Source organism: Pipra filicauda, unplaced genomic scaffold (assembly GCF_003945595.2).
Source record: "Pipra filicauda isolate LSUMZ 115617 unplaced genomic scaffold, ASM394559v2 scaffold1_size10287979_pilon, whole genome shotgun sequence".
Classification (NCBI taxonomy): Eukaryota; Metazoa; Chordata; class Aves; order Passeriformes; family Pipridae; genus Pipra; species Pipra filicauda.
In genome coordinates, this window is record NW_024104310.1 from 1,424,692 (window position 1) to 1,444,357 (window position 19,666).

Below are 19,666 nucleotides of genomic sequence, written 5' to 3' on the forward strand. Positions count from 1 at the left end.
CTGGAGCAATCCTCAGACCGCAGCACGGCTCAATCATTTTGTCACTGTCCTTTATGGTATAGGGACAGCAAAGTTCTCTTCCAGCAGTTTCTCCTCCTCCTCTATTTACCACCTACTCACTGCACTCCAGCAGTTGCTATTGCAGCAAATTGTATTCAGCCTATTTCCTTTCTGCCTGAGGTCTCTCTCATACCTCACTGACCAACAGCAGCATCATGCTACTGTGCCCATCCATGATCAAATCTGACATCCCTGAAAAGGTGTAAGCAGTACCTTGCTCTTGTCTACAAAAAGTTCTCATGAATCACAATAAAAATACAGGCTGACTCAGAAGACAAGTGGCTTTTTTTTTGTGAAAGGAAAAATATCTATCAAACTATAAGATATATATGCACACTGTACTTTCCCATCCCTGTTTCTCATACTTTCTGCTTTGCAGACTTGCAGAAGTACAAATCAATTAGTTCATTCCCATACTTTGATGGCCTATCATGTTGTTCAGATCCTGACTGCACGTGGCATGTCAGAGAAAAGGATGGATTGGAAAAAAACAGTTTCTCTTACTTTTTATTGGTACTTTTTTAGGGGAAAGCTGAACACAGCGAGATGCAACAACTCCTCAAAAAGTTCCACAGTTTCTAGTTTCATGGTGTTGTTCAATGTATTGTCCATGCAAAATCCCCCATGTCTTGTAGTTAACCAGCATTTGCGTAGACAGTCTCTGGATAAAGCTCCGTGGCCTGTGATAGGAAGGAGATCAGCCTAGACAGCCCTTCTGGATTTAATCCATGAAATTACTGCCTTCAGTCAAGGCTTCATTTTAACAAGATTATTTGAACAATTTCCATGGACCAAGTTCTTCTTTTCAAACATTTTTATAAAAGCACCATTCAGTGACCTATCCAGTGCAGACAATGCCACACGAAAATTTACTGGAGAACATTCAGTGGGAATTAAAAAGCAATTTTTAACCTTGTAAACTAAACATCTGTATTTTTACATTAACAAAATAGCACGTTAAACCCAAGATTTTACATGGAATTTTTATTTCCAGTTAAAAAAAAATCAAGAGTCAATTTACTTACTTCAAACTAAAATGCCCTGTAGTTACCATTACCTGGTTTGGTGGGATCCCTATAATCCCAAATGCACAGCCTCAAATGCACACAAAAATTAAGCTTACATTAGAGGGACCAGTGACAAACCTAAATGTTTGGATAAAAGAGGTATGAATATCTGTGGCAACAAAGGCTTGTAGTGACAAAGACTAGTCACAAAGTTACTAGATTTGACAATAAGTCAATTCTGTAAGTTTGTAAAAAGTTGTAGTATCTGTAACACTCTTGCCAGTTTTATATTTCTGCATGATTTGATGATTGGACATCTGTTTTGAAATCCTTGGAATAAAAAAGTGCTCTAAAGTATTCTGTATTGCTATAGCAAAGCTCAGCTTTTCAGAAATACAGCAGCTGCTGTATTTTCTGGAATAAACAGACAAACCATTTTAAAGACTTGACCCTTGATTCCTTCATCGCAGGACTTCTAGGGACTTCAGGGAAGTCTGAGAGTATGAGGAACACACAATGGGCTGTGATTCCACAGTCTTGAGCTATCCAGGCTGCTTTTCACTCACAAAAAGCAAAGCAGCCTCCTCACAGCTGTGCTGTTTTATATACCTGAAAGACAATTCTAAAAATTATCATGGTCTTACTAGGGAATTTGGATATGCAGTCGTTACTAAATTGCCATAAAGTTCCATATTACCGATTCTGTCATTACTGAACAGCTTCAAGACACACAGTATCTTTGTGCTGCATCTCTTTTCTCACTTTAAGAAAACAAGAGCATATGAATGACAGTAAAAACGAAGCCAAGTGTACTGTAGAGAAACTTGGTATTCTCTTATTTCTAGGAGAGTTACAGTGTAATTCTAAACTGCAGCATTCAGCATGTCTCCTGAGCTTCCTCGTTGAAATATAGCAATGGAAATTTTACAGCATCTGTGTTGCTTTTGGAAGCCATCACCTCACATCTGCTGTCTCTGTAGTGTAGAGTTTAAGTTCAGCGTAAAAAGGTACTTTGTAATAGGCAACAGGAATCCTGACAAGAGCAGTAATTTACAGACTCGCTCGGCTCTCCTGACTAGACCTACTCAGTTTTAGATTCTATAGAGATTTTTTAAATAAGGTACGCTTCGAACAGCCACCAGCAAAACAGTCACTTAAAAAATGAAGTATCGCGTCCAGGACTGGAGACTTTTTGAACCTCTGTCACTCACCGAGACCTCTGCCAGACCTCTTCCTCACTGGGCATTGTTGGATCTCCTAACTCTTTTCAGTACGGTGTTAAATAAATGAGCACTAAAACAACCATTTGCTACTTTTGGAAAAGTTGTGATGTTGATCAGAAACAGCACTCTGCGCGCAATAGTGGGGCCGGTTCCGAAGCGGAGGAGCGCGGCCACGGCCCCTGAGCGCTTCCCTGTCCTGTCCGAGCTCGAGTGGGCGCCGGGTCAGGAGCGGCGCTTTGGGAATCTCCGCCGGGATCACACCGCGGACACAGCGTTTATTGCCCCATTATCGCCCATTTCCTCCTAACGAGGTAATCCTCGCTTTCGCGAGAGCAGCCTGCTGGCTCAGCCAACAAACTCGGGATTGTTTCTTGTTTGGCCTCACGCGTCCCATTTCCTCCCGGCGTCCCGCACCGCCTCCCCCCCGGGGCGGGCTCCCTCCCCCCGGCCCCGCTTCTCGCGGTTTGACTCCCGGCGGATCACACAATCCCTGCCGCGTTCCCGCGGTTCCATCAGGGCGGCCGCAGCGGGAGCGCCCGCGTCAATTAACAAACAAACGCCCCGTCCCGGGAGAGCGACAACCCCCCCGGGACGGCCCCGCCGCGCTTGGCCCGCGCCCGCCGCCGCCGCGCCCCTTAAGGTGGTCTGGCCACGGCGGGGCCGCCGGAACTCCCGCCCGGCCCTTTCCCTGCGGCGGGCGGGGGAAAGCGCCGAGTCCCCCCAGGGCCGCCCCACGGACCCCGGGAGCGCAGGGCGGCGGGGCGGGGGCGCCTGAGCGGACACCGATCAGCAGATAGCTGCGCCGCCGGGATGGCGGGTCATGCCGCTGTGGGCGGCTGCAGGCGGCTCCTCGGCGAGTCACCGCCGCAGCGCCGGGCTTGGCGCGGGAGCCGCGGCCGGGCCAGAACCGGCCTCCCGGGACTCCCCCTGGGCTGCGGGGCACTCTCCGGGTGCGAGCCCCGAGCGCGTCCCCCGCAGCTCTGCCGGGCTGTGCCCACGTCCCGCCCCGGCAGGGACCCGGCGGGAGCGTCCACCTGCCGGGGCTGCTCCGCGCATCCCACGGGGAGCTCTCGGCGCCGGCCCATGGGCGCACACGGAGCGTCGGTGCCCATCCCGCTTGAGGAGCTACCCCGCCCGGCGAGCGCCCCCTGACCCGGGGCTCCTGCGCCTCGGGGGTCCCTATGTCACCGCTCGCTCGCTGCCCCCCGATGTGCAGGGCAGGGGCACCCAGCGCTGCGTTCGCACTGCACGTCTGTGCGCCCGTATCCGCAGCGATGCTTTTGGGCTCGAGGGACGCGGACAGGTACGGGCTGAGGTGCCACCGGGCCCCCTCCCGGCGTCGCCGCGCTCCCACCTCCGCCACCAACACGTGCGACGGGCGGTGCAAAGGCAGCCTGAGCCCCGCGGGACAGGACAGCCGGGATGGGACAGCGCTGGAAGGGTGACGAACTCCTGCGGGTACCAGCGATGTGACAGAAAACCCCTCTCGAGAGAGCCCCGAGCGCCGCTTAAACTGCCGCACAGGGACCGTGACTTGGCGGGGAACCCTTACAGGGGGACAGAAGTCCCCTGCGCAGCCTGGGCCGGTGCCTGGCCGCCGCAGCTCGCGCACCGCACCGCGGTGCGGACCCGCACATCCCCGCACACACCGGCGCCCGGACCGCACCAAACAACAGTCACGTCCCCCCGCGGCCGAGGGCACCGAACAGCGCCCACCAACACCCCGGTCCCGCGCCAACTCCACCTTAAGGAGCGCTGGGCCCCGCCCCCCATCGCCCGCCCGAGCGCGGCTGATTGGCGGCTGGGGCGCTGGGGGCGGGGCCAGGCGGCTCTCGCTATAAATATTCATGAGAGCGCGGCGGCCGGAGCGGCGCTGCCGGGTCCGGAGAGCGAGAACTTGCGGAGGCGCCGCCGCGCTCGACCCGCGGCTCAGGTGGCGCGACCGCAGCCGGGGCTCCGGCAGCCGGAGGAGGCGCAGGGCGAGCACCGCCCGGCTGGCGTTCGCCCGCGAAGCCGAGCGCTCGGGCGAGCGGCAGAAGGAGCCGCTCCGGCCACCCCAGCCCTGCCACTGCCCGCCCGCACGGGGCGGTGGGAGTCCGGCGCCGCGGGGCGCACCGCCCGCTCCCCGGGACGCCTCAACCATCTTTGCCGCGCCGGGGCTGACGGCGAAACTTCTGCACCGCCGCCACCGCCCTGTGCCCGGCCGGCGCTGGAGTAGCGGCGAGAGGAGCGGCGGCACCCCCTGGGCACCCGGCCCCGCGAGGAGCGATGCGGCGGCGCCTGAGGGGCCTCCCGTGAGCGGATCCCCTTCTTCCGGCGCCGAGCGGGGGATCGCCGGCGGCTCCCGCTCACTGGGTGCCCGCGGGGCCGCTTCCCTGCCGGGCGACGGAGTCCCGCGGGGGCTGCGAGACCTCTTCACCTGCGAGCGGCACGGAGGGGGCCGCCCTGCGCCCCCCCGAGGGGTAGCCAGGGCCGGGGGGTGCTGTGGCGCCGCGCTCCCCGCGGCTGCTGAGCGGGACGGGAGAGGAGCCGGGGCCGCCGCCCCCGCGCCGCCGAGCATGGAGTGGAGTTACCTGTTGGAAATCACCTCGCTGCTCGCCGCCCTGTCCCTGCTGCAGCGCGCCGGCTGCGCCGCCGCCTCGGCCGCCGCCGCCGCGTCCTCCTCTTCCTCCTCGGCCAAGGAGCTGTCGTGCCAGGAGATCACCGTGCCCCTCTGCAAGGGCATCGGCTACAACTACACCTATATGCCCAACCAGTTCAACCACGACACGCAGGACGAGGCCGGGCTGGAAGTGCACCAGTTCTGGCCGCTGGTGGAAATCCAGTGCTCCAGCGACCTGCGCTTCTTCCTCTGCAGTATGTACACCCCCATCTGCCTGGAGGACTATAAGAAGCCGCTGCCGCCCTGCCGCAGCGTCTGCGAGCGGGCCAAGGCCGGCTGCGCCCCGCTCATGCGCCAGTACGGCTTCGCCTGGCCCGACAGGATGCGCTGCGACCGCCTCCCCGAGCAGGGCAGCCCGGACACGCTCTGCATGGACTACAACCGCACGGACCTCACCACGGCCGCCCCGCCGCCCGCCAAGCCCCCGCTCCGCGGCTCCAAGCCCGGCAGCCCCGCCAAGGCGCCCCCCGCCGCCGCCGCCCCGCCGGCCGAGGCCCCGCGCAAGCCGCGGCCGCCGCCGCCCTGCGAGCCGGGCTGCCAGTGCCGGGCGCCCATGGTGTCGGTGTCCAGCGAGCGGCACCCGCTCTACAACCGCGTCAAGACGGGGCAGATCGCCAACTGCGCCCTGCCGTGCCACAACCCCTATTTCAGCCCCGACGAGCGCGCCTTCACCGCCTTCTGGATCGGGCTCTGGTCCGTGCTCTGTTTCCTCTCCACCTTCGCCACCGTCTCCACCTTCCTCATCGACATGGAGCGCTTCAAGTACCCCGAGCGCCCCATCATCTTCCTGGCCGCCTGCTACCTCTTCGTCTCGCTGGGCTACCTGGTGCGGCTGGTGGCGGGGCACGAGAAGGTGGCGTGCAGCGGCGGGGCGGGCGCGGGCGGCGCGGGGGCCGGGGCTGCGGGGGCCGGCGGCGGCGCGGCGGCGGGGGCGGCGGCGGCGGGGGGGCGCGGCGCGGCGGGCGGCGCGGCCGAGCTGCAGCCGGAGCTGGCGGTGGCCGAGCACGTGCGGTACGAGAGCACCGGCCCGGCGTTGTGCACCGTGGTCTTCCTGCTCGTCTACTTCTTCGGCATGGCTAGCTCCATCTGGTGGGTCATCCTCTCCCTCACCTGGTTCCTGGCCGCCGGCATGAAGTGGGGGAACGAAGCCATCGCTGGCTACGCGCAGTATTTCCACCTGGCCGCCTGGCTGCTCCCCAGCGTCAAGTCCATTGCTGTGCTGGCGCTCAGTTCTGTGGACGGGGACCCCGTGGCTGGCATCTGCTACGTGGGCAACCAGAGCCTGGAGAACTTGCGGGGCTTCGTGCTGGCACCGCTGCTCATCTACTTGGCCATCGGCTCCATGTTCCTGCTCGCTGGCTTCGTTTCACTCTTCCGTATCCGCAGTGTTATCAAACAGCAGGGTGGCCCCACCAAGACCCATAAGCTGGAGAAGCTGATGATACGCCTGGGACTCTTCACCGTGCTCTACACTGTGCCAGCTGCCAGCGTGGTCGCCTGCCTCTTCTACGAGCAGCACAACCGGCCACGCTGGGAGGCCACCCACAACTGCCCCTGCCTGCGTGACCAGCAGCCTGACCAGGCCCGCCGCCCTGACTATGCCGTCTTCATGCTCAAGTACTTCATGTGCCTGGTGGTGGGCATCACCTCCGGCGTCTGGGTCTGGTCTGGCAAGACCCTTGAGTCCTGGAGAGCCCTCTGCACTCGCTGTTGCTGGGCCAGCAAAGGTGCTGCCGTGGCTGGGAGCGCAGGGGCAGGAGCAGGTGGGCAGGCAGCAATCACCGCAGCAGGAGGACTTGGGGCTGGAGGTGGTGGCTCACTCTACAGTGATGTCAGCACTGGCCTGACGTGGAGATCAGGCACTGCCAGCTCTGTCTCCTATCCCAAGCAGATGCCCCTGTCTCAAGTATGAGGAGGGCGAAAGAGGCCAAAGGTTAGGGATTGAGGGACACTGGCCTGCCTAAAATGCCCCCTCACTGTTTGGTGCCATTAATGAACCCCTAATGGTCCTTATTAGCCACAGCTTGTATAGAACAATGCAGCTGGCAGAGGCCCCAGGCTCCAGCCCCCTCCTCCTTCCCCTCCATTCATATGCAGGGAGCATGTACTTCAAGGAGCCAGCTTATTATTTTGCTGGCAGAGGAGGGTAGAGGCTCACCCGTGTCTTACAGAGGGCAAGGCACAACGGCTTCTGAGTCACTCTGGACTAACAGCAACTCTTTACTCAAGGGAGGGAGGGTCTTCCTCCCCCCAGTCCTGAGGTGGGAGTCTGCTGGGACTGCAGGTTTTTGAGATGTTGATGACCAGGCAAATGCCTTACAATATAGACTGAAACAAAACATGTCTTAATTATACACCCCAGCTAAATACGGGTTTCCTACATTAAAGGATGTATTTATATAATTATTTGTTACCTTGTACAGATGTGTAAAATATGTATATATCCAAAGCTATACAGTCTGTAAATTTTTTTGTAAAAATGTTTAGAGGCTACCCCTGTAAGAGCAAATATGAGTATTCTATTTTGTCAATAAAATGACTTTTGATAAATGACTTTTTCAAGCTTTTCCCCTACTCCTACCTTGGTTCTTCGAACTGCTATATCTTTAGGTATAAACTACAAACTACATTCATGCTCCAGTCATTACCTGTTAAAGTATTGAGATATGTAGACACAAGAAAACAAGTCATTCCACAAGTTGTTCTGAAAAAGTGTTTGTCAAAATGGGGAGGTGCCTTGCCATAGTTCTCCGCTTTTTGAAAGATGACAGTATCTTTAAACTGAGCCTTTACAAAAGAGTCATCTCACATGGCATGTTAAGTATCCTTTTAAAATGGGTGTTATTTTAGGAATGTGCACACAGGCCTCTTGTATCTGTTGTCTGCACTTCTGTAAGCACCTGCCTTTCCTGGGATGCATACTGAAGTGTAAAAGGTTAATGTTTTAAATTCATAGATCATGTACTTTGGTGGAACAGTGAGTTGAGATTTGTTAGATCAATCTCTTCTTAACAGATTAAACTAACATCTTAACTTTTGTATATCAAATATGGTGCTTTTTCAAGAGAAAAGGTATTGTTCTTCTGTCAGGACTAAGCTAATTTATTTGAGCAGAAGGCTGTTGAATTAACAGAAGAATGCTTTGGCAATTGTTGAACTTTTTACCTGTCTGCCCAGTGGCTCAGAACATCATTCCTTTAAGAGGAGCTAAATGAATAGGGTTAATCTGTAGGGAACTTGGTTTCTTTTGAGTTTGGGAAAACTTTGATCTTTTCTCTTCACCAAACGTGATGTATAGTCTGAAGTTTCTTTCCCTGCTGCCTGGTTCCTCTTGTTGCAGACCAATTGGCCACCATGGAGCCTTAAAGTTCTTCAATTAAAGGGACATGGGACTTTTTTTTTTTTTATTTTAAGAGGAAGACTTGTAACAGTTAGTGAACACCAGAGGGAAAAGGGAGAACAGCCTTTTAAACAGCTTTTCCCTGCATTGTTAGCCAGACTGCAGGCAGCAAGGCATGGCTTGGAGCATTATAGAAAAGAGCTATGAATGCCCTACAGGTGGTCTGCTCACATAATCTCCCCAATTTAAAACATTTTCCTTTACAGGACAATTGCATTACAAAACTCCCTTCTCTTTTGGTCCTAATTGAACCAAAGAACTACTACAAGATTTTCTTTAAAAACTGAGTGTCTAAAAAAATTTAAAATGTATTAACTACATTCTAATCTGTTTTCTAAAATGCGAGTACTCACAATGCCAGGAGTAAAAACTGGCATTAGACATTATTCCAGATATTTTTATGTCTTCTGCTTATATTCTGTCAAATTAACAATAATTTAAAAGCAATTGGTTAGATTGTGTGCTAGCAGTGAAAAGATAGCCCCAGGTCCCTTATTAACCTGCCAATCATGATAAGAGATGGGCAGCTGCCCTACTAATGACACAGACATCAGTCATGATTTGTGGGAAAAACCTTGTTTAATTGAGCACTGACTTGATTATTGGTGTCCTTTTCAAAGATCTCCTAACTTAATAGACTTTACTTCTACAAAGTTGCTGGGATCATGAAAAGGAGGAATTTAAAATGCTCCTAACTCCTCAGAGGGAAAAAAACTTCTCAAATGCAAAGGAAGTTCCACTGGAATTCGTTCATGGTACCTATTTATACACCAATTGACCAGGATCAGAATATTGATATACCTGTAAGTTGAAAAGGCTCTAGTATTTTCCTGTATTGCTGGAAACATTTATTTTTATTTTTTTTTCACAATTGTTAAACATTTAGATCAACGTGGCACTTTCCACTGCAGCAGGGCTGAGGTAGAGATCTTCCTGCTTGGGAAGCTCCACATATAGAAGCACAGTCAGTTCTGCAGATAAAAATCTGAGTTCCTTCCCCTCCAGCAGGTTCTAGCAAGGAAGACAGAGGGGAGCTACAGCCACAACTCTTGTCTGAGAATTTGTTTAGATAGGTCTCTTGCAGACTGCTGGTACAGGTTGCTGGTACTGAGATAAAAGCATTTCTAGTAAAAGAAAGGAAGTAGTCCTGTGGCTTAACCTACTCTGGAATGAGCCAAGGGGTGTTACAGGTGAATTTAGGCAGGAAAGGAGTCTCAGAGCTAGTCAAGTTACCAAGATGCCTGCTTTGGAATTGACTGAGTAATAATGCAAAGGCTAAACAAGTAAAAATGAGGCAAAATTCAAATCACTGGAAACACAAAGATAGGGAAATGGTGCTAAAGAAGTTAACTTACAAGTGCGGATTTTTTAGTGATTCAGCATAAAATTCGTGTATAAGGAAAAACATAATCGGAAACACCAACAGCAAGTCATTTAGGTATAAAGGAAGTACAAATCCACAACTACAGAGAACTTCACATTATTAGGATATCTTTTATTGGACTTTAAAGATACATTTCATATAAAGACCAAAAAAATATTGTTGTGTCATTGGTAGGAAATACGTGTTAGCTTTCAAGATCTGATGATAAACTGCCTTCTCCCTTACATTTGACAGAAAGCTATTAAAAATAGCACCAGCAGACCATGGCCCAAGCCCTTACCTGCGGAACAGGAGTGCCCTCGGCATCCCTGCTGGCACAGGCTCATCCATGGGCAGGGACAGCACCCACGCACACCAGCTCCAGAGAGCTAAGGGAAAGCTCCCCTGTCACTGATGTGGCCCATAGCACAACTTGTATAGCAACATTTGGAGAGCTGCACAAATGGCAACTAAGAGCCTCCCATAACTCACAGAAAGGCCTGACTAACTGCTCTGTTCAGGCGAGTGACCAACCCAGCAGAGGAACATGGTTTGGGATTTTTTTTTCTTCCCAAATAAGCAACATACCTTTAAAGTGTTATTTTTCTTTCCAGGACTCCTCTTTGCTTTACATGTTCCTGCTTCAAAAGAAAATGCTGTGGATTATTCTCCTCCTCCTGCTGCAATGACTAAATAATGCTGCAGCCTCCCACATTGCTGGCCTAGCTTCTGATGGGCATTTTAAAAGGAGGCAGAGCAGTGCAGGTGTGCTGGAGAGCCTCAGCAGGGACATCACACGTTCCCTGGGCCCTTCTGCTAAGCCCTTGGAGGCTATCTGGAAGTATCCTACAACGTACTCAAAGTTTTCCCTGTGCAGGAGAAGCTTCCCTGGAGCTTTGATAATCAGTCATGGAAGGGAAGGGACTTCAGACAGAGAGGAATTAGGTCATTCTCGTATATTATAATAATATGAATGTGGCCAGGCTTTCTGGGAAGGCTATGAAGGCTAAGACTGGCACACAAGGAGTATTTTTTCCTTCTTTCTTACATAGAATTTGAAAAGCAAAGTATTGGGGCGGTCACCCATTAAACAGTTCTTCAAGTGTGCTTGAGTAGTCCTAAAAAGAGTCCCAGGAGGGGTAGGAAAGCTGGAGGCAGGGGTGTCTGTGTGCACACACTACCCACAGCTTCACCCCAGCTTTGTGCCCAGGCTCTCTTCAGGTTCACTCGGGAGGACACCTCGCTAGGCACATGAAGGTGCCTTGTAGAAGAAATTGGCAACAGTTTTTCACAAGAGGAGACTTGTACCAGGAGACAAGGCAGAATGCCCAAATTTAAAAAGGAATCACTAGCTGAAAAAGAAATACATTGGGAGAATCCCAGGTCTACTTTGAAATATGAAAATTAATACAAGACCACTGCTTGATCCCAGTGACTGTGCTCAAGACATTTATGTCACAAGAACTACATGCAGTGCAAAAGCCAAACCAAGCCTGCTCAGTAAGTTAACCTTCTCAGTCGATAAAGACGTGGAATTTTATACGGGATAGACAGGCCACCTAAAAGCAAACTGGTGATAATGAACACTGAAAAATGACAAAAGATGCTCCTGGAGTGAAAGCTCTCCTACAGTCAAGATCATGCTGGAGGAAAGCTCAGTGTGGGCCAGTCAAACCAGCCTGTGGAATCACAACCAGTTTCCAAAGTGCCTGTTACAACCTGCCTGTAGCATGCCCTGCTCCTGCACCCCATTCCAGAGCCACACAGCCCGTGTTTCTCTAGGCACACACTTCTACTCCCACACACCGTGGTCAACACAGCTACTGACCTAATAGGGAAGCAGGTAAGGAACAACCTCTCTCCATTGCCCATCCTGGCCATGTTACCTCTCTTTTGTTCTGCATACCAGATGGTATGGAAGAAATAGCACATCTCTTCTTAAAGAGGCTGGGTAACAAAGGTCACCCTGAAAACAGTAGGATGAAACTAAGAAGAATAAAGAGATCTACAAATGATGATCCAAAGAAGAAATATTAAACAGGACAGGCTCCCAGCATGTGGTCATGATGAGTTCTAGGCAGCCTTTAAGAGAATGTAATTAGAAATCTTCAGACAACTGTATTGATTTAAGCTTTTATAACTGCCCATCATTACTGTAATCAGGTATATGAATTTCACTAGTTCAGCAGAAAGGATCACACATCATAAATGCTATGGTGGTATGGAAATAACTACTGTCTGGTGTTAAAATGTGGAGCAATAATATGAGGCAACTAAGGATAGTCAAATCACTTCAGAAACTACTACCTAAGGTCAAATGCTGAACCAAGCTTTTTGAAGGCTGAGATAACACTTTTTCACTCCTAGAAGTCTCTTATCTGTGCTCTCAAAACACTTTACATTCACTTGTTAATTAATAGTCAAATTTCTTCTTGTAAGACAAAAATTGCGGTAATAATACCCAGGCTAACGAAACTTAAATGCAAGTCTAGGGGAAGAACCTGGATTTCCTGACTCCACTCTGTGTTTTCAGTAAAGCTCCATTTTACGAGCATTTCCTCACACTTCTGCCCTCCCCACCAATTTCCCCCCAATAGTCCGCCAAAGGACACAGTCCCACATCCCCAGTACCCAGGTACAGCACCAAATCTTTCACCGGGGGCTGCCCGAGACAAATCGGGGCAATGGATGTTGAGGGGCTGGAGCCCAGTCGGCTTTTAAAAGAATGGAGAAAAACGAGTCATTCCTCCATTCGCTAAGGCAGGGAGGTATGGAAAATAGGGTTTACAACAATTTTGGAGTTGCACCGGGCAAGGAGTCCCGGCAGATGGAGGGACTCCGGTGGGAATGGGCGTGCGGAGAGTCCCGGTGGAGTGGCGGGAGCGGAATTCGGGAGGGAGCCGGCGCTGCGCTCGCCATCCAGTAGTGCCCTCCACTGGAGAGACCTGGAATTCCACCACCAGGCCCTTCCACAGGCTCTGCATCTTGTCACCTTTTCCTCAGCTTCTCCTCTCCCTGGTGCGTGGCGAGGCCGTGGATTGGGTGATGCCTCCCCACCCCCGTGCGACCCCCGCTGGGCGCTGGCCCTGCACACACCACTGCTGTCCTCGTCTGGGCAGAGGTGACCATCGTTGCAACAAGCAGAGAAGAATATAGGACTAAGATGTCCTTTTTTGAAATGCAGCTTTCCAAGAAAATGGAAATTTAGTCATAAAGATGTGGCCACACTCCTGTAGCTGCCCAACGTATTATAAAAGAGAAAGCTGGGCTACCTCTCTTGAACACTATCTGATTTTTTTAATATGTTGCAGGAAAAAAAATTTGTTCTTATTCCATCACTTTTGCCTTATGTGTGACTTGCTAGGTGCTTTCAGGTGTATTTTAAATACATTAGATATTCTTTCCTCCAAATTTTTGTCATTGATAATTATATGTAGCATTCTTCACAAAGAAGCATCAGTCTCCTCAAATTATTTTTTCTACTTGATTTTTTTCCCCAGAAAATAAACCTATGACTAGAATGTCCCATTTTCATGTCTTCTGAAATAAGAAAGAATAGTTTTTATGCTATGAACTGATTCAAAATGTGTTTGACAGACAATACCTTCATCATTTTTAGTGGCTGAAATCTGATCAGTCCCTTTCCATGTAGATCAGAAAATGTAGAAATCTGGCTTATGAAACAAATTACTTGCTTTGGATTTCTGTCCAGATGTAGAGCAGGAACAAAATGAAATCTGACTTTTAGGAAAGGAAGGGGGAATGTTTCCCTTGCAGCTACAGACTGTGCAGCTTTGGGCACCATGTGCTCTGTACATCGCTGCCATACGGAGCTGCAGCCTCCCAGCGCCGCAGAGGGGAGAGCAGCCACTCCACAGGGAGCTGCATGACTTTCTTTCTCCAAACCTGCTGGGCGGAAAACACATTTATCACTATGGTTTTTAAGTTAAACTTACTTTTTTGCAAAGCTCTAGGGAAGTGGCATTTTGCTATGACAGTTTGGAAGATCCCGGTTTTCCAGGATACGGAGCAGGGCGTTAGGAATAGCCAGATCAGGAAAACACAGAGACCCACACGGAGCTTCATTGCTGCCATCCTCTAGCTCATTAGTGTACAAGAATTGTGTGTGTTGTTTTTAGCAGCTAAAGAGTTATTTATGGCTTCTATGTTCTCAAGCCAAAGTGAGTGAGGGGTGCAACCAGGGCAAACGCATCAGAGCAATGCAAATCACTGACAAGGCATCATGAATGCAAGCTGAGCAGAATTTAAATACAATCCATGAATGAGAGGAAAGATTTGCATGAGGGAAAGAATCATTAGAATCTGATTTAACAAGCAGTACATAAAATGGGCCTTTGCAGCTTAAAATGAAGCAAAGCACATTCATGTTATACATTCTTAATGAAAAAAAAAGCAAAATCACAAAACCCCTAATTTATTAGTAGAGCTTGGAATAGAAATGGTTTTCACAGAATACCTTTAGATCCTGATTCAGAAACTTGTGGTTGATTGCTTTCTTGAATAGAAGTGGATCATAAGCATGTAGGGTGGTAAGGACTATTTAAGTGCATGCCAAAGTCCTATTGATTTCAGTGAGATTTTTTAAGATGCTTAAAGTAAGTATATGCACAACTGTTTTCCTGAATAAGAGTGCTTTTCTGAATTAGAGTTTAACCCATGAATTTACACAGTGCTTTCAAACATAATTCCTTCTGGAAAAATAGAATAGATAACGAATTTTTTTTAAAATTGTATATTTCTGCACGTTTTAAAAGAAGGTAATGGAGAATTATTCTGGGTACGATTTTCTGTAAGGTCCAAAAGCCAACAGTGAGTGTGGAAGTTGAAAGTGAATAAGGTTCATAGAGCAGCTTTGATAGACCCTCTGTTGGTTTAATCCCAAATAAATGATGCAAGATTTTGAATATAAGGTATTATATACATAATGTCAGTCTCTTGGAAGAAAATGGCTGTTGTTTTCCATTATGTAGTATTATATTCTGTCTTGGAGAAAAGTAAGAGAATTGTTTTTAAGAAGCTCCTGCCATTTTTCATTTCCAGTCAGTGGTCACTAACGCTAGGCAGAACAAATTTTTATGTAATGTCTCCTAAAATAAAATATGTCTATCTCTAAATGTCTTATCTTTACAAGCAATGGCTGAGGTGGCAGATTCTGATGCACTGTGTATTCTGATACTAAGAGATCATGTATCTCTGTCAACACTGGAAAATCTTTTTGTTTCTACAGAAGCATTGGTCCAGCTGCATATTTACATCTCCTAGTACATTCCTGTGGAGCTACAACACTCCTTTTTATGTACTTCTCTCAACTGAGTCAGTGCCAACAACACATACAAGAATTCAAAGCGTTCAGTCTATGGCCATGTAGCCATATTGACTGTACTTGTGAAAGTTAGACTTTAGTGTCAATTTTTCTTTTGGCTTTTTAGGAGATTTTGAAGTGTTGCAGTGGTGGTTTGCAAAATGTCTTTTTGAAATCTATGAAAAGTATGACCAATGTAATTTTTGTCTTTCCCAATCTTTTTCTAAATAATTCTACTGTGAAATTGTTTGACATCATATCATAGTCCAGGTCAGTAGAAATACTATTCTCCCGACTTTGCTTTCTCTGTCTCTTTTGCTGAATAAAAACAGTATTACATTTGTTGAAAGGTAACATCCTCTGCAGTAGTACCTCTCCAGCTGTTATCACTGCTTAAATACTTCTCAATATTTTCATACTTTTTTTTTTCTCCTCCCTCCACCCCCCCTCCCTGCAAGTGCCATGTTTAGGTGAAGGCTGAGGTTCAGCTCAAGACTAAGACATGTAAATGCAGGTATCCTAATTTTTTTTTAAAGGTAAGCTATTTTATGAGGTCTTGTTGCAGTCAATAGAGTGTTAGTAATGTAGTCAGTGGATCCTGGAAGCTGAGTCCATTCTCTCTAAGTAACATGGGCCTTAATTCAGTTGCCTTAATTCAGGGCTCCAGGTGATCCTGGAGACTCCTATCCAGTTTCTCCCTGCCTCTCCAAAAGAGCATGGGTCTCCTGTAACTTCCTGTCGTGTCTGAAAGCCCCAGGTGAATATCCCAGTTACCCTCTGGCAATTCTAATAACATTGGATACTTTTATAGGCAACTTATTGGAGCCCAGATCTGGATTTGACCAGATCTCCTCAGAGAGTAGTGGGACTTTGGACACCTATCTCACAGCTATGTGACAAAATGTAGGTGACAACCTTGAGCTGAATCCTGCCAAGAGATGCTGGTGATTATTTTTATCATCAGTCACATCTCTGTTGCAAGATTTCAGTATTTGCTTGGTGATGTGTTCTTTAGTTGCTGCTTCCTCAAGCTTCACGCTTTTTGCTGGGCTCTGTCATGTCTTTGTACAAGCTGGCACAGTGTATAGTTTTGATTGTTCAATAGAGAAGTTGCTCCTTAGCCACTGCTCTGACCTCTTTGATCCCCTTAAAAGCGTTCTGCATACTATCTGCTAAGGACTAGGGAGGGAGGGGGATTGTTCTTGACAAGATCTGATTGGTATAATAATATTAATTTATTCAGTATAATAATAATTTATTGAAAAGGTGATATTTTAGTATCACCTCTTGGCAGTCCCCTCAAGTGCAATGATATCTATGTGCTTTCTTCTGCCTCATTGTGGTGTATTGACTTCTCTATTCTTTATTTTATACTTTGAATTCTATTTTGCTGCTACTTCATTTTCTGACAAAATTTTAGAGAGGCAATTGTTTACTTTGGTTTGCTTCCTTTCTGCAGTTTTCATCATTTATCCAAATTTTAGGACTGCTTAAGGTACATAACCATTTATCCTTAATCCATGCAAGTTCCATCAGCTCCTCTAGAGAGCAGCAAATATGTTCAAATAAAACAGTAATATGATTCAATCTAATGTTTCCTGAAACATAGTCTTTGTTAACTCAGCTTGCTAAGTACAGTAAAGAGCAAAAAACTTTGGGGAATGGAGGTCTTATACTTAACTCTGGCATTTTTAGACAGTCTGAGAACTGTCCTAGCCCTTCATTTAGTGTGTATGCAGCCCCCTACCCCCTCTAAAAGCCCTGCTTGAGCCCAACCCCAGCTCACCAACATCTTATGGCAGAGGGGAGAAGGAAGGCAACAGCGGTTCAGCCTGGGCCAGGGACCAGAATTGGATACCCACCAGACCCGTGGGCTGTAAAGCTTCCATCTTTACACAGGACTGTCAGCCAAGAGGAAGCACTCCCTGTAAGAAAAACACCCACAAGTTCTCCATTCCTCATGGCCGTCAGTGGGCGTTCAACAGATGGGACTCTGGTTCCTGGTGTGCACTAACTAGGATTTAAGGGAACTTGGCACCTGACAGGGAGGAACATTTTTTTCTTTTTTAATAAAAATAGCCAATGTAATGAAGAGTCTTCCTAGCTACAGACCACTTCAGACTAACACCACCATGTGTTTCGACCTAAATGATACGTAAGTCTTCAAGAGAAGGACAAAGGTCCCTCTGCTCTTTGAGACCAGTATCCAAAGCAAGACTGACAGATGCCTGCCTGAGCACTCACAAAGCTGGCACAGCCCTCACAGCAAAGCAAACTCATTCTAATGGGAAAACCCATATAAAAGAGCTTCCCAAAACACGCTTATGTTCACAGACCTGTCTCTGGTAAGGTTTTCTACCACTAAGCTTCCTGGTCTATGCTTGAGCTTGTATTGACTGTCTAAAGCAGTTTTTCCAAAGGTTTTCCTCTCAGATATAAGCCTGCCCAATTAAGGCAACTTAAGTCACCCCAGACCTGCAGAATGTCCATGGCTGCAGGCAGAACAGCTTTTCTTCAGTTTCCTGTAACCTACACTACACATCATCACCACTACCACCCCTGCTGGTGGTGTTCCCTTTGAATTGCCAGGTACTGAGGTACAAATGGGAACCACTTTCCCCAAAGTGGTTCCTGAGCTCTGTTAAACACAAAGAACACTGTGAGATGGTTCTGGATGGACAGAAAACATCATCAGTGTAAGAGCAACTGCCGAGGCCACGCCGAAGTAACGGGTCAGAAGCCCATCTGGAAAATGAATTTACCATGAGTTGGCATCTTCCATTGCCTCAAGGATGCTCACCTCATTATGTTAGCATAATATGAAGGAGATGGAACAAGTCAGGCAAAGAGGGGAGAGAAAGCAAGAAGGAGTGCTTTGTATGCAGCTAAAGACCATGTTTATCATGACATTTTCCCCTTTCTTGAGTCACCCTTCATACCAGGATCCCGTCTCTTCAGTAGCTGCATGGCACTGGCTGGCTTCTGCTGGCAGAAGGGATACAGTCAGATACAGCCAATATAGCAATGCAGGCAATCTGGGAACCAAGTTCTGCCTCATTTTTGGAAACACACCACCAAAGATCCTGGGAATGATGGAATTGGTGCTCTAGGGTGGAAGCTGTACTTTGCTTCTTTTTGCAATGTGTGCTGGCAGCTGGGACATCCTCACAGAAGGTGCAGCTGGTGTACTGCAAATACTCAGCCTTCTGCACCGGGTGACCCCACCTGGCATCAAGGCAGACAGAATATAAAAGGGACAGAATATACAAGGGACTGGCAAAGCGGGAAATAGTTGACACTCACCAGCACTTTCTCTTCACACACTGATTCCTGCAAACACTAACATGGACATTGCATGCTGGTATGCCAAATTGCAGGGAAGACTCATCCAAGGGAGCTCAGTCCCCACTGAGGTGGTAGGTGAGGTCTTCTGTCAGGTGCTGACTGAAGCACCCATACTCTCGTGATATTCCTTGTGTAGTCAATTTTTGAGGAAGATCCTGTTGATTCTTCAGTGAAAGTAAATTTATCTATAGCTAACTTTGCAGACAGAGGTGTGCACACAATTGTATTACCTATCTATTAAAGGATTGCTCTGTGAGGTGGCCTTAGCTTTGCAACAGTTACTCAATGTAACCCTATAGCATAGGATTAATTTCAACTAATCTACTGAATTCTCATGAACCAACGGAAGTACTCTGTGTTTAAGGTGTTCAGTCCGTATTGGCAGGGCCCACAGGCTGCCTGCAGGATGCAGTAGAAAGTCATGAGAGATGTATTTTGGTGCCCCAGCTGAACTGTTCTTGTGATGTCTGCAAACACTCCAAAATCAGGGCAGAATTTGTATAGAATTTGGTGTAAGAAGCAGCGTGGGACAATTTTTAAACCAACCCGGTGCCCAGGTTCTAGTGGACTGGAACCCAGGTCCTGCACAACAAGAATATCATACACTGGTATCAGCAAGCATTTCAACAGAAATAAACAGCCTAAATTTTTTGCTGAAGCCTTTGTCTTTAATTTGTAGTAAAACTTCTCGAAAGATAAAGTGTGCTGAGCCAAATTGTTTCTGGAAGTGAGCCTTGCAGGAATATTTTAGGAACCTCATGCACAAATAAAGCAACTACTTAGATGTTTTAATCAACTCTTTTTTTTCCTGGTACCATTTTAAGGATTTTTGCTGAAGTACAGAGGCCTAACTAAAGAGGGAGCATGAGACTCTTGTTCTAAGGGATTGTCAATGTATCTGTGCAGAAGTCATGGAATATGTTTCTCAGAGAAGGATAATTTGAAGAAATTATTTGCTGTGGGTTGGAACAGAGGAGAGTTCACAGATCTTGGTAGAGTTTGGTGCTCACAACACCAAGGTTGTGGGTTTGATTCCAGTATGGGCCAATCACTTAGGAATTGGATTCCATGATCCTTGTTGGTCTCTTCCAACTCAGAATATTCTGTGATTCTGTGATTCTATTTATCTGCATTTTTCAATCCATTGCTGTAAACTCTGAAAATTAAGATTGATTTACTCTAAACTGAAGCATCTCTGTGTTTCACATAACTCCAGGCCGTGAGGTGGATTGTTACCACATCTATCTATCTATCTATCTATCTATCTATCTATCTATCTATCT

At 48.2% G+C, this 19,666-nt stretch overlaps 1 protein-coding gene across 1 annotated transcript; it reads left to right on the top strand.

The window, feature by feature from the left end:
* The first annotated feature begins 4,174 nt into the window (after positions 1–4,174).
* Positions 4,175–7,505, top strand: FZD8 (frizzled class receptor 8). The gene has a single exon (XM_027717275.2). It carries the CDS (start codon positions 4,849–4,851, stop codon positions 6,862–6,864), a length of 2,016 nt encoding a protein of 671 aa, XP_027573076.2. The 5' UTR covers positions 4,175–4,848; the 3' UTR covers positions 6,865–7,505.
* Positions 7,506–19,666: the final 12,161 nt, after the last annotated feature.

Bases quoted from the DNA above. Each gene is read 5' to 3' on its own strand.
- FZD8 (XM_027717275.2), top strand. From the start codon at position 4,849: ATGGAGTGGAGTTACCTGTTGGAAATCACCTCGCTGCTCGCCGCCCTG.